Source organism: Hyaena hyaena, unplaced genomic scaffold (assembly GCF_003009895.1).
Source record: "Hyaena hyaena isolate Hyena2069 unplaced genomic scaffold, ASM300989v1 scaffold_427, whole genome shotgun sequence".
NCBI classification, from domain to species: Eukaryota; Metazoa; Chordata; class Mammalia; order Carnivora; family Hyaenidae; genus Hyaena; species Hyaena hyaena.
Window position 1 is genome coordinate 665,893 of NW_024081064.1, and position 11,354 is coordinate 677,246.

General features: G+C 62.7%; 1 protein-coding gene across 1 annotated transcript; it reads left to right on the forward strand.

The window, feature by feature from the left end:
• The first annotated feature begins 652 nt into the window (after positions 1-652).
• On the forward strand, positions 653-10,601 carry SLC25A29 (solute carrier family 25 member 29). Its single transcript, XM_039252932.1, has 4 exons — positions 653-951; positions 6,805-6,848; positions 8,350-8,433; positions 8,812-10,601. Exons 1-4 carry the CDS (start codon positions 918-920, stop codon positions 9,571-9,573), a joined length of 924 nt encoding a protein of 307 aa, XP_039108863.1. The 5' UTR covers positions 653-917; the 3' UTR covers positions 9,574-10,601.
• The last annotated feature ends 753 nt before the right edge of the window (positions 10,602-11,354 follow it).

An 11,354-nucleotide genomic window follows, 5' to 3' on the forward strand; every position in this document is an offset into this window, starting at 1 on the left:
GGAACCTGCCCCGATCCGCACCCCTCCGCGGCCCAGCAGCGCGCAGGCAGGTGTGGGCCCCCTTCCCTTTGCCAGCTCCCCGCCTCCCCGGGGACCCCGCGTGAGGGCCCGGCGGGCGCTCAGGCGGAGGGGCGATTCGCCGCTCCAGGGGTTATGACAGCTAGTGTGTCCGAGCCTTGCAGGGTCCTGGCGCTACGCGCCCCAGGTCGCGCCCGTGACCCCGTTACTCGGGCCAGGACTTGCGGATCAGGACCCAGGCACCGGGTTCAAGGGTCCAGTCCAGAGCGAGCAGGCCCGGTGTCGCTCACGCCCGGAGGTTCCCACCCCTGCACAGGCCGCCGTCAGGCCCGGGGCTCCCCGACCCAGCCCCACCGTCCCCGCACCGCGCGCACCCGGCTGCCTCTCTCCTCCGGAGCCGCGCGGGCGGGCGCACGAAGCACACTCTTTGTCTGCGCCGCCTGTGCACCTCCCCCGCGCGCCACGTCCTCCCCCCCCGCCTGGCCCGCCCCGGACACGCCCAGCCAATGAGAGGCGGGGATGACGCGCATGGTCCGGGGTGTTGTCCGCGCCTCGCCCGCCCATTGGCTGCGCTCCGCATCCCCCTCCCAGGAGCCCGGCCGGCAGGCCCGAGGGGCGGGGCGAGCGGCCCGAGGTGTGGGACCACCGGCGGCCGGCGGACTGTCGCGAGGGCGAGCGAGCCGGCCAGCAGGCAGCTGCGCGGGCGGAGGACCCGCGGTCTGAGCCGCTGCCGCCGCCGCCCCCTGCCCCCGGCTGGCCCCGGGCTCCGCACCAGGAGGCGGCGGCCGGGCCGAGTCCCAACCGTGCGAGCCGGAGCGACTCCCCGACTGCCACCAGTCCCGGCGAGGGCCCTGAGGAGAAGGACGAGGAAGAGGGGCGGCCTCGCGGGGGGCCCGGCCATGGCGCTCGACTTCCTGGCTGGATGCGCTGGGGGTAAGCAGGCGGGCGGCGCCCACCCCGGCCGCGGGATCTCAGGAGGCCGGGGCCAGGCGTGCGCGGTGGGGGGCTCCCCTGCGGGCTCTGGGGGTGGCTCACCCCCCGGCTAGGGTTTCCTCGCCCGGAGCATGCGGGGCTCTTGGGGACGCGCACAGACAACAGGCCCGGAGTGCGTCTAGCACGCCGTCCGCCGGGACAGGTGTCGTCCAAGTCCCTCGGGGCACGTCCAGACGGGCACCAGGGCAGCACCGTGGCTTGGCCAAGTGGGCGACTGCCAGGAGGACGTCCCTTGCCCCGTGAGCCCTTCTTGCGCGAGGCCTCGAGCGCATCTCTCCCTGGTTCCCGTATCCCCTACCCGCGCCCCGGGCCCCAGAAGTTGGGGGCTGGCTCCACCCCTTTCCCCGCAGGTGTCTGGGCAGGGCTGGGGCCACAGGAAGACCCCCTAGGCGGCTGGCCTTGGAGGGCCCTGAAGGGCATTGGCCGGCCCCTAGGCGCCAAGTCATGCTTTGGCACCCCTCCCTAATCGTTCAGGGGGCTCCTGGCGGGGTCACCCCGGTGGGGAGTGGGCCTGACACACGGTTTGGGCTAGCCCTGTGCTCACGGTGCATGCGGCTGGTGTGGGGCTCCTTCGCCCAGGCCAGGCTGTTAGGGTCCTCCCCAGGCCTGTGCCCCCCTCCCCGGGAACAGAGCGGGTGCTGTCAGTGTGCAGCCCTGGCTCTGCTGTGGAACGATCCTGGGCATGGAGCCGGGCCCTTCCCTGTTTGGCCTTTACTTTCTTTGCTTTTACTTGGAGAGTTCATTTATTTAAGGGGTAGTAACTGCAAGCCAGGTTGTGTCATTCCCCAAGGAGCTGACAGTAGAGTGGCTGCCTGACCCCAGGCCTGGTCCTGCTCTGATGGTGGCTGTCTCTCCTCCAGCACCTGAAGTTGCTTTCACCATTTATCTGCTTGGGTTTGGCACCCTGGAGGAAGAGGAGTACAATGGCCTGGGGCATTTAAACCTCTGCAATTTCAGCTTCCTGTTCTGGGCAAGAGGAGACTGGTGGAGAGGGCTGTGGGCCAAGAAAGTGATGCAGGTCAAGAGATTTAAGAACTTCCCAGCCTGTTACCCAATCAGGCCTCAGGAAATCCCCCCCGCTGGAGTCTGCAGAAGGGGGAAGAACCCAGGGCCTTTCGTAAATGCGTGAATTCCTCCCAAGCCCAGGCAGAGGAGACAGGAGGGGGCAGCCTCTGCAGATCCAGCTCTAAGCTCCCCTGTTCCCCTCCCCCCTCTGGTGCCTGTACCTGCCACCACCCCTGCCAGCTCCTCCTCCGGAGCCCCCAAACCCTCATCTAGGCAACCTCAGTGGTGGCTCAGTGAGGCTGGACTGCCCCATGGCCAAAGCCCCTTTCTTGGGGAATGTGGGTTCTTTCCCCAGAGGGACAGGATTCCTTCTGCTTTCTCCCAGGTGTCCTGGGAGCTGTGGGGTTCGGGGCAGGACCCATCCTAAGGCCAGGCCGCTAACCGCCTTTCCCCTCCCACACACACGTGTTCAGTCACTACAGGCTCCAAGCTCAAAGGACCCCTCCTGGAATGTCCTCCGCCCTTCCTCACTGGACCCAGCTAGGATAGGAGAGATCTTGGGGCGTCTGGGTGGCTCAGTCAGTTAAGAGTCTGACTTTGGCTCAGGTCATGATCTCACAGTCTGTGGGTTCGAGCCCCACGTCGGGCTCTGTGCTGACAGCTAGCTCAGAGCCTGGAGCCTGTTTCGGATTCTGTGCCTCCCTCTCTCTCTGACCCCCCATCCCCACCCCGCTCACGCTGTCTCTCTCTCTGAGAAATAAATAAAACATTTAAGATTTAAAGAAGAAAAAAAGGAGAGATCCTGTCCAGGCTGCAGGGTTGGGGCAAGGTCAGGGTTCAGCACCATGTGGAGCTATGGGCCCCAGCCCCTACAGCACCTAACCCCCACTCCCCAACTGCCTTACTCGGATCCAGGGGCAAGGCGGGGGCTGCTGGTGCACACCTGCGTCCCTGCTGTGTGAGTGGAGGCCCGAGCCTCCCAGGCAGATGAGGATGTAAGCGGCTGTCCCGCTTCCCTGGGATCCTCTCCTGGTCTCATGTGACCCAAGAGAAACCTTGGCCTTGAGAAGTGGAGGCACTAGTGGGACACTGACCTGATTGTGTCCCAGGCCTGCCTTCTGGGTCCCTGGCACGTAGCCTGTGCGGAGGGACTATCTAGGAACTATGCGCGGGCAGCGCCCCCACCTCGGCGCCTGGCCCCTGGAGACCCTTGGAGCCCCTGCCCAGTTCCTTCGGGTTGGGCTCCTCCAGACCTGAGGCTCAAGGCAGGGTCATGGCTATGCTTCTCCTCCGTGGCCTGGGGTCCCTCTAGATTCAGATTCCTGGGAGGGAGAACAGTACATCACCTCTGATTGGCGGAGTGTAGGGTCACGTGTTTTGTTTCACCCTCGGGGAGGTGGGGCAGGCACCCTGATTGACCGCATCGGGGTGCTCACGGCTGTGGAAGGGCCGAATGCCTACCTACATCCCCCCCAGGGGTCAGTCCCAGGTCTGCGGCCGCCACCACCCTGTGCTCTGAATGGGGGTCTCCCTCCCCTGTGCATGGATGGGAGGAGGCGCGGCTCCATGGTGGGGCCGGGAAGCCTGTGTGGGCAAGGCAAGTCTGCCGTCCTCAAGTCTCCCACAGCTCTGCCTCCAGGACAGGGTTACCCCCTCCTACCCCAGAGGGCCGTGGGCACCGGCTGTGGAGGTGGGAGAAAGGGTCCACTTGTGGCGCCTCGGCCACCTGTCGGGGAGCAGGCCTGGAAGGGCTTCCCGTTGAGGTAAAAAGGGTAAGGCTTTGGGGGACCTGAGGCCTGGATAGAGGTGGGCCCACTGTTCCTGTGAATAGAGGTGTCCGCAGTGAGGGCACTAAGCCCCTCCCCTGAGGGCATGGGAACGGGCCTCTGGAGGACGTGGGCGTGCAAATGGCTGCCACTGGGGGCCTCCGAACAGAAGCCGGGGGGTGAGGGCTACCCCTTCCATCCAGAAGGCTGATGAAGGCAGGGACCTGAGAAGTCTGGGCCCAGAGCCAGGACCGGCCACTCAGAGGAAGGGGACCTCCTGCATTTCCAGCGCTGGCTTCTTGGGGACCCCACAACAGGGCCTGGCTACAGAGGAGCACAGTTGGAGAGAGAAGGGAAGCCAAAACAGCATACCCCCTGCAAGTGTCAGGTTTCCAAAACCCAAGGAAATCAGTTACAGCCCCAGAAAATACGTTCTAGAACTAGGCTTTTTTTTAAATTTTGTTTTAAGGTTTATTCATATTGAGAGACAGAGAGATGCTGAGCATGAGTGGAGGGGGGGAGGGGGACAGAGAGAGAGGGAAGCACAGAATCCAAAGCAGGCTCCAGGCTCTGAGCTGTCAGCACAGAGCCCCACGCAGGGCTCGAATTCATGGACCACGAGATCGTGACCTGAGCTGAAGTTGGATGCTTAACTGACTGAGCCACCCAGGCGCCCCTAGGCTTTTCAAGTTTAGAAAATTCACAACATGCCACGAAAGAGGAAGTGGATCCCAAAAGATAGAAACGAAAGTGTCTCAGAGAACCAGAGCCACAGGCCTGGAAGTCTTGAGGGAAGAGATAACATGGGGATGTCTTTTCATCTTCCTGTGAATGTTAGGGGTTCCAGAAGGAGAAAAACGTCTGGAGATGAGGGTTAAGATGAATAAATAATAAAATTTTCTCTGATCAGAAAAAGGCCTGAGTGTGCAGAGAGACAGAGCTGGTGTACCAGACAGGGTTACTTTAAAAAAAAAAAAAAAAAAGACACACCCTTGGCATCTCCTGGTGACATTCCTGAAATCTGCAGATAAAAATCTCAGAGGCTTCCTGAGAATAATAATGCATAAATTATTGACAAAGGAGAAAGAACATACTGGCAACCGATTTCTCAGCTGCGGCACCAGAAGAGAGAAGTTTCTGGGACACTGCCACCCTAATGGCCTGGGCCTAGGTGCCTCCCCAGAGCAGAGGACCGTTGTTCCCCGATGGTGCTTAAGAAATAGATCATACAGGGTCGTTTCCTCACGTGTTAACCTCCGAGAAAAGTAATCAAGAAAGGCTCCGACAGAATGTCAACTGGTCAGAGTGGAGACCCCAAGCAGCGGGTAGAGGGGAGGAGCAGAGGAAACGGCTCGGAATCTCGTGGGGTCTAAATGGGGTAGAAGAGGAAGCTCTCAGGGGTGGAAACCTTGTTGGGGCGGCTCTTACTAGGTTGGGGTAGGGCAGCAGAGGGGGGTGCAGAGAAAGCCTTGGGGGGGGGTGATAGTTCGTATCCTGTTTAAGATACAAGAAATAACCTTTAGCCAGACTTGCACATTAGCAAGCAGAAAGCGGATACGCCCGGAACCAGCAAAAACGTACAAAGGAAAAGGGATGAAATAAACCATTCACGTAAACTAACCTGGAGTTGCGTCAGATCTGGCGTCTGGGTGGAACCGGAGACACCTGCAGATGGAGCGGCGGAAGCGAAGCGGAGCCGGAGCTCGTTCCCAGGACCATCGGAAACGAACGAGTAGGGCCAGGCTGAAAATTAACCGTCACAAAACCATGCCGGGCGCGCGTACCCAGAAGGAAAGCAGGGCTGGCAAAGTTAGCGTCAAACACAGTGGGTCCTGAGGCCCAAAGCGTGAGGCAAGGTGAGAGGGACACGCTACCGAGATGAAAGATGCAAGTCGTAAAGAGGCGCGGTGACTCCCGCTAACCGCGGGGCACCCACCACCCTGACAAGCAGCCCCAGCGGGGGCAGGAGAGGCGAGTGGGATGGAGCAGAAGACCTAGGCTCCAGTCCTCTCACCACGGGAGCCACGAGGCATGGACACTACTTCTCTCAGCCTCAGGTCCCTCATCTGTAAAATGGCCTAACAGTCCGTCCTTTACATACGCGAGGGAGACTTAGTACCCATACAAAACGAACACCAGGGACCGCAGACAGAAGCGTGACTTAATTATACATAAACACTCCCAGCGCTAAGAGGAGACCTTTAAGAGATTCACACACAAATTCGCACACGGGTCAGTCACTCCACGTCCCTGAGCCTCCCTGTCTCCTTCCGTGAATGGGGCCACGAGATGCCTGATTCCCAGTGATGTTTACACCTGAACAGCACTCAGGACTCTGAAAAGTGTGCAGGAGCCAATTTGGAGAGTGAAGAGCCGAGGGGCCTGGGGTCTTGGCGGAGCCTGGACAGACGCCGCTTTGCGCATGATCACACCAAGTCCCGAGCTGCCTCCCTGGGCCCCAGGTGGCTCCGTGCAGGGAAGGGAGCCGTCAGCCGGTGCTGGGTCCTGAGTCAGTGCAGGGGGGCATGGGGGGGGCTGATGCTCCCACCTGTACAGGTGAGGGGAGTGAGCCGCAGACCCCCAGTCTGTTGGGAGCGTGGCCAGTTGGTGAGTGGCAGAGGGAAAAGTCAAATCTGGGTGACCCTCGGGCCCAAGTCCACATACAGTCCCTGGAGCCAACCCCCTGCCCTCGCCCCTGCCTCCGCCGCGCCGGGAGGCATTTGGCGCAATGGGACTTTCTCAGAAGTAGCACATGCGGCTTCCCGGGGTCAGTGTCTCAGGCTCAGTGAGATGCGGGGGCGGGAGAGACCCCAGCACTGGGTTGGACAGACCCTGGCCTGACCTCAGGGTGTCGGCCCCCACCCCCACTGCCCGTGCAGACCTGAGGACGAGGGGGACAGCAGGATGCCTGGCACCCGGTAGGCGCTTGGCAAACGTCTCTGCCGCGTGCAGTCCTTGCAGGAAGGCCCCTGCACCGCGGGTTTGCAAGGCATTCAGGTGACATGCCCCTTTCTTCCCCCAGGTGTGGCAGGCGTGCTCGTGGGACACCCGTTTGACACGGTCAAGGTGAGTCTTTTGTCACAAGTCACTCTCAGGTCTTTGGGGAGGCGCAGACGTTGGACCTGTGCAGGGCTGGGGTGGCTGGAGGCCCCTCCTGTTTAAAACTCTGTACTTATTCTTGGGGCGCCTGGGTGGCTTAGTCAGTTAAGCGTCCGACTTTCGCTTGGGTCATGATCTCGCGGTTCCTGGGTTCGAGACCCGCGTCGGGCTCTGTGCTGACTGCCAGCTCAGAGCCTGGAGCCTGTTTCAAAGTCTGTGTCTCCCTCTCTCTCTGACCCTCCCCTGCTCACGCTGTCTCTCTCTCTCCTAGAAATAAAATTATAAAGAAAAATAAATAAAATAAAAATCTGTACTTATTCTTGAGAGACAGAGAACAAGTGGGAGGGCAGGGAGAGGGGGCAGAGGATCCGGAGCGGCCTCTGCACTGACAGCCCGATGTGGAGCTGGAACTCAGAGCCATGAGACCATGACCTGAGCTGAAAACAGGAGTCGGACCCTCACCCGACTGAGCCCCCTGTCTCCCCACCCCCACATCTTCTCGAAAGAGCAGTCCAGAGAGAAAATACGGAGAAACCGAGGCTTGTCAGTGTTCCCATGAACGTGATCTTCCTAGAGTGATCACCATGGGCACGAAGCAGGGCGACCTTCCAACGGGCTGGTGCGTGCCTGCGTGGAGTCTGTGGCCCCAGAGCGTGGGACGGGGCAGGCGCGCAGCGAGCCAGTTCCTCCTCCATAAACTGTCCAGATCCAGGTTCTCAGATGCTCGAAACCGAAACAAAAGAAGTCATGTTCTCCAGCTTGGAACTCGCAAATACGAGTCTGTCCCTGTGGCTGGGGTCTGCGTCCTTACACCTGGGAATCGGGGCGAGCGGTAGGCGACGGGGCGCTGGGCCAGACCCTGTGTCCCACTGTGAACACTGAACTTGGCACCTGTTCCTGCTGGAGGGCGAGTAGAGCCAAGGCAAGGATGTCATCCCTAGCTGGGTTTGAGGTCACTTCCTGTCCCCTCTGTTTTCATCGGAAGCCAAGAGGTTCGCTGGCCAAGAAAAGGAGTTAGGCACTCAATGCTGGGGTTTCTCCGGCGCGGGCTCTGTGGATTGGCTCTGAGCTTACGCGCTCTGCCCTGGGCCCCTGTTAGCCATTGTAGTGTGTGACCTCGGGCCGCTGGCTTTACCTCTCGGCTCTGTTCACGCCTGCAAGCTGAGGGGTTAGGCAAGATTACGGATGCCGTCGCGGGGCCGTGTGCTCAACAGCAGAGTTTGGGCCGCACGAAAGGCTAGTTCTGAAGAGCACAGCTTTCCCCGTGCAGTTTGCCCGCTGGTACCCCCTCGCTGACAGGGCACAGACGCCTGGCCCTGCCCCATCCTGGATTCCAAAAGCCACGGATGGCTGCGTGGCTCCCTGGGCCTCATGGGAGAGCCTCCCGGGCTGTCCTGAGCGCGGGCTGTGGAAGCTGGGAGAGCCCTGGCCCTGCCTGCCCACCCTTTATGGGGATCTGTCTTTCCAGGTGCGGCTTCAGGTCCAGAGCATAGAGAAGCCTCAGTACCGAGGGACCTTGCACTGCTTCCAGTCCATCATCAAGCAGGAGAGTGTGAGTGGCCTGGGTCCGGGGGGGGAGGGGGGTCAGGGTGGCCGCAGGGAACCAGCCTCTAGGATGTTTTGGGCCCCAGAGCACAGAGCTGGAAAAGCAGGTGTCCGCCGGACTGTGGGCAGATGGGTACTTTGGAAATGGCTAGGTGTGACTGCCCAGGCCTTGGACACCGGGGACACTGGTCCTGGGAGGATCCTGCTTCGTCCTCTTGAACAGGAGGGCTGGGCTGGGGCCACCCCCCTCCCGCCCCCCCCCCCCCCCCCCCCCCCCCCCCCCCCCCCCCCCCCCCCCCCCCCGCAGCAAGCAGGGCCCGTGGGAGGCCAGCCACCGGAGGCCCCAGGCAGAAGCACCCCTGACGCGTGTGTGTGCGCCCCGCAGGTGCTGGGCCTGTATAAGGGCCTGGGCTCGCCCCTCATGGGGCTCACGTTCATCAACGCGCTGGTGTTCGGAGTGCAGGGCAACACCCTGCGGGCCCTGGGCCGCGACACGCCGCTGAACCAGTTCCTGGCGGGCGCGGCGGCCGGCGCCATCCAGTGCGTCATCTGCTGCCCCATGGAGCTGGCCAAGACGCGGCTGCAGCTGCAGGACGCGGGCCCCGGCCGCACCTACCGCGGCTCGCTGCACTGCCTGGCGCAGATCTACCGGCGCGAGGGCCTGCGCGGCGTCAACCGGGGCATGGCGGCCACCCTGCTGCGCGAGACGCCCAGCTTCGGCGTCTACTTCCTCTCCTACGACGTGCTGACGCGCGCACTGGGCTGCGAGCCCGGCGACCGGCTGCTGGTGCCCAAGCTGCTGCTGGCCGGCGGCACGTCGGGCATCCTTTCCTGGCTGTCCACCTACCCCGTGGACGTGGTCAAGTCGCGGCTGCAGGCCGACGGCGTGAGGGGCCCCCCGCGCTACGCCGGCTTCGCGGACTGCGTGCGCCTGAGCTACCGCGCCGAGGGCTGGCGCGTCTTCACGCGCGGGCTGACGTCCACGCTGCTGCGCGCTTTCCCCGTCAACGCCGCCACCTTCGCCACCGTCACCGTGGTGCTCTGGTACGCGCGCGGCCCCGAGGCGCGGCCCGAGGGCGAGGCTGTGCCCGCCGCCGCCTCCCCCACCCCGTCGGGGCCCGGACTGGCCCAGCCCTCCAGCCTGTGAGGCCGGCGCGGCTCCGGACTCCATCGGGCCCGGGCTGGGTGCCACGCGCCGGCCGGGGGCCCTGGCCGCACGCTCCACGTCCGCGGTGTCCTCGGCCGCGGAATAGGGAGCCTCGCACCCGCCTCGTACCGAGCCCGTTGCTGTTACTTGGGGTCTTCCGCAAACCCAGCTGACACTCCAGCCCTTTCCTGGGGTCCGGGCCAGCACCACCGTGGGGTCTTTGATGACCGACCCGTGGTCCATCCGGTGACCAAGTCCACCCGGCAGAGCCCCAGGGACCCGTCTTGGCCACCTGTCCGTTCTCTGTGTTAGGGACAGAGAGGCCGCTCCAGGTGCCTCCTGGTTTTCCAGAACAGAGTACTCTGTCGGTGCGCCCAGCGTCTCCGGTTGGCACAGCTGGGAATGTCCCTGCTGCTGCCACGCCCACTGGAGCGGGACCTTGGGGGACCTGCTCAGAACCTTGGGACCGGCTGGCAGCTCCCTATCAGCCTACAGGCTGGGCTGGGGGACCAGGCACTGGTCAGGGCCTGGGGGAGATGGAGTTAAGTCCAGCCGAGGAAGGCAGAGGGCTTGCCGCCCTCTGGTCCTCAGGCGCCCATCTATAAAATGGGGACATGGGCCAGCTGCTGTGTGGGGCTCTGGCCCGCGGCCGCCGGCCAGTCCCTCAGGTGTGCCGCAGTCATCAGAGGCACAGGTACAGGGGGACCCCCGCTTCCGAGCAAATGAGGTCTCTTCCAGGAAGTCCTGCGCGGTGTTCCTGGGAGGCCCTCCTGGGACAGTGAGCTTGAGGCAGCCCAGCACACCTGGTACAGTGCGGCCGTGTTTGGGGACAGGGAGGTGGATCGTTTTGCACAGGCTGGAGAGAACCGTGGCCTCCTTTGCCCGGAGTGGGGCTCAGCCTCTCGGGCGATGCGGTACGGTCTCCCGAGAGGCAGACTGGGGTCGAGGATGCCAAGACTCCCATCCTGTTCTCGCGCTGTCGTTGCATAGAAACCGCCGAAGGAATAAAATATTCTTTGTTTTCTTAAGAGGCGTGGCCGTGTTTGTGTGTCCCAGAGGAGGGGCTTGGGGCCGGCTCGCCGGAGTCTGTGCTCTGGGGCCCTGATGGCAGCCCGAGACCAGGGGAGGCCCTGGGGTACATCTAGACCCTCTTTCTCCATGTCTGCAAAATGAGGCCAGTGTAGGCACTAAGATTATCAGGTGAGTAAACTCGAAAACATGCTGGACAAAGTCTCAGCCGTTCAGTGAAGGCTCCCAGACGCCTGCGATTTCCCAGCAGTCTTCCCGCCTGCGCCCTGCGCACCCTCCCCCCGGGCCGGCCAGGCACTGTGCGCTGTGAGCCCTCTGCGTACCGAGGTGTGGTGAGGGCACAGAGAGGGAACACTCGCTGAGGCCAGAGCAGCCTCCTGGGGGAGGGGAGGTCTGAGTGGAGCTCTGGGAAGTGAATGGCTCCCTCTGAGATTAGACCTACTCCAGCCTGAGACCCGTGAGGGCTCCCTGGAGGAGGCCTCATTTGCCAAAGGGCCGTCTTGCTGTCGGCCCACCCTCACTTCTGCCCACCTTCCTGGAGGCAGTCCTGGGCACCCTGAGTCCCTTCCTTCTCAACTGCTTGAGCCTGGAAGCTTCTGCCTCACTTCAGGGGAGGGCCGGGGAGAGGGCCGCCAGTTCTCTGAGACACCACGTTCTGTCCCAGGCATCAGGCCTGTGACACTGAGCTTGTCTGCGAGGCTGGGGTGTTCTCAGGCACATCACAGTCTCCTTTAACCCAGCGGCCCCCACCC

Bases quoted from the DNA above. Each gene is read 5' to 3' on its own strand.
- SLC25A29 (XM_039252932.1), top strand. From the start codon at position 918: ATGGCGCTCGACTTCCTGGCTGGATGCGCTGGGG. The intron at 952-6,804 runs GTAAGCAGGCGG...TTCTTCCCCCAG, and splicing joins CCTGGCTGGATGCGCTGGGG to GTGTGGCAGGCGTGCTCGTG. The intron at 6,849-8,349 runs GTGAGTCTTTTG...CTGTCTTTCCAG, and splicing joins ACCCGTTTGACACGGTCAAG to GTGCGGCTTCAGGTCCAGAG.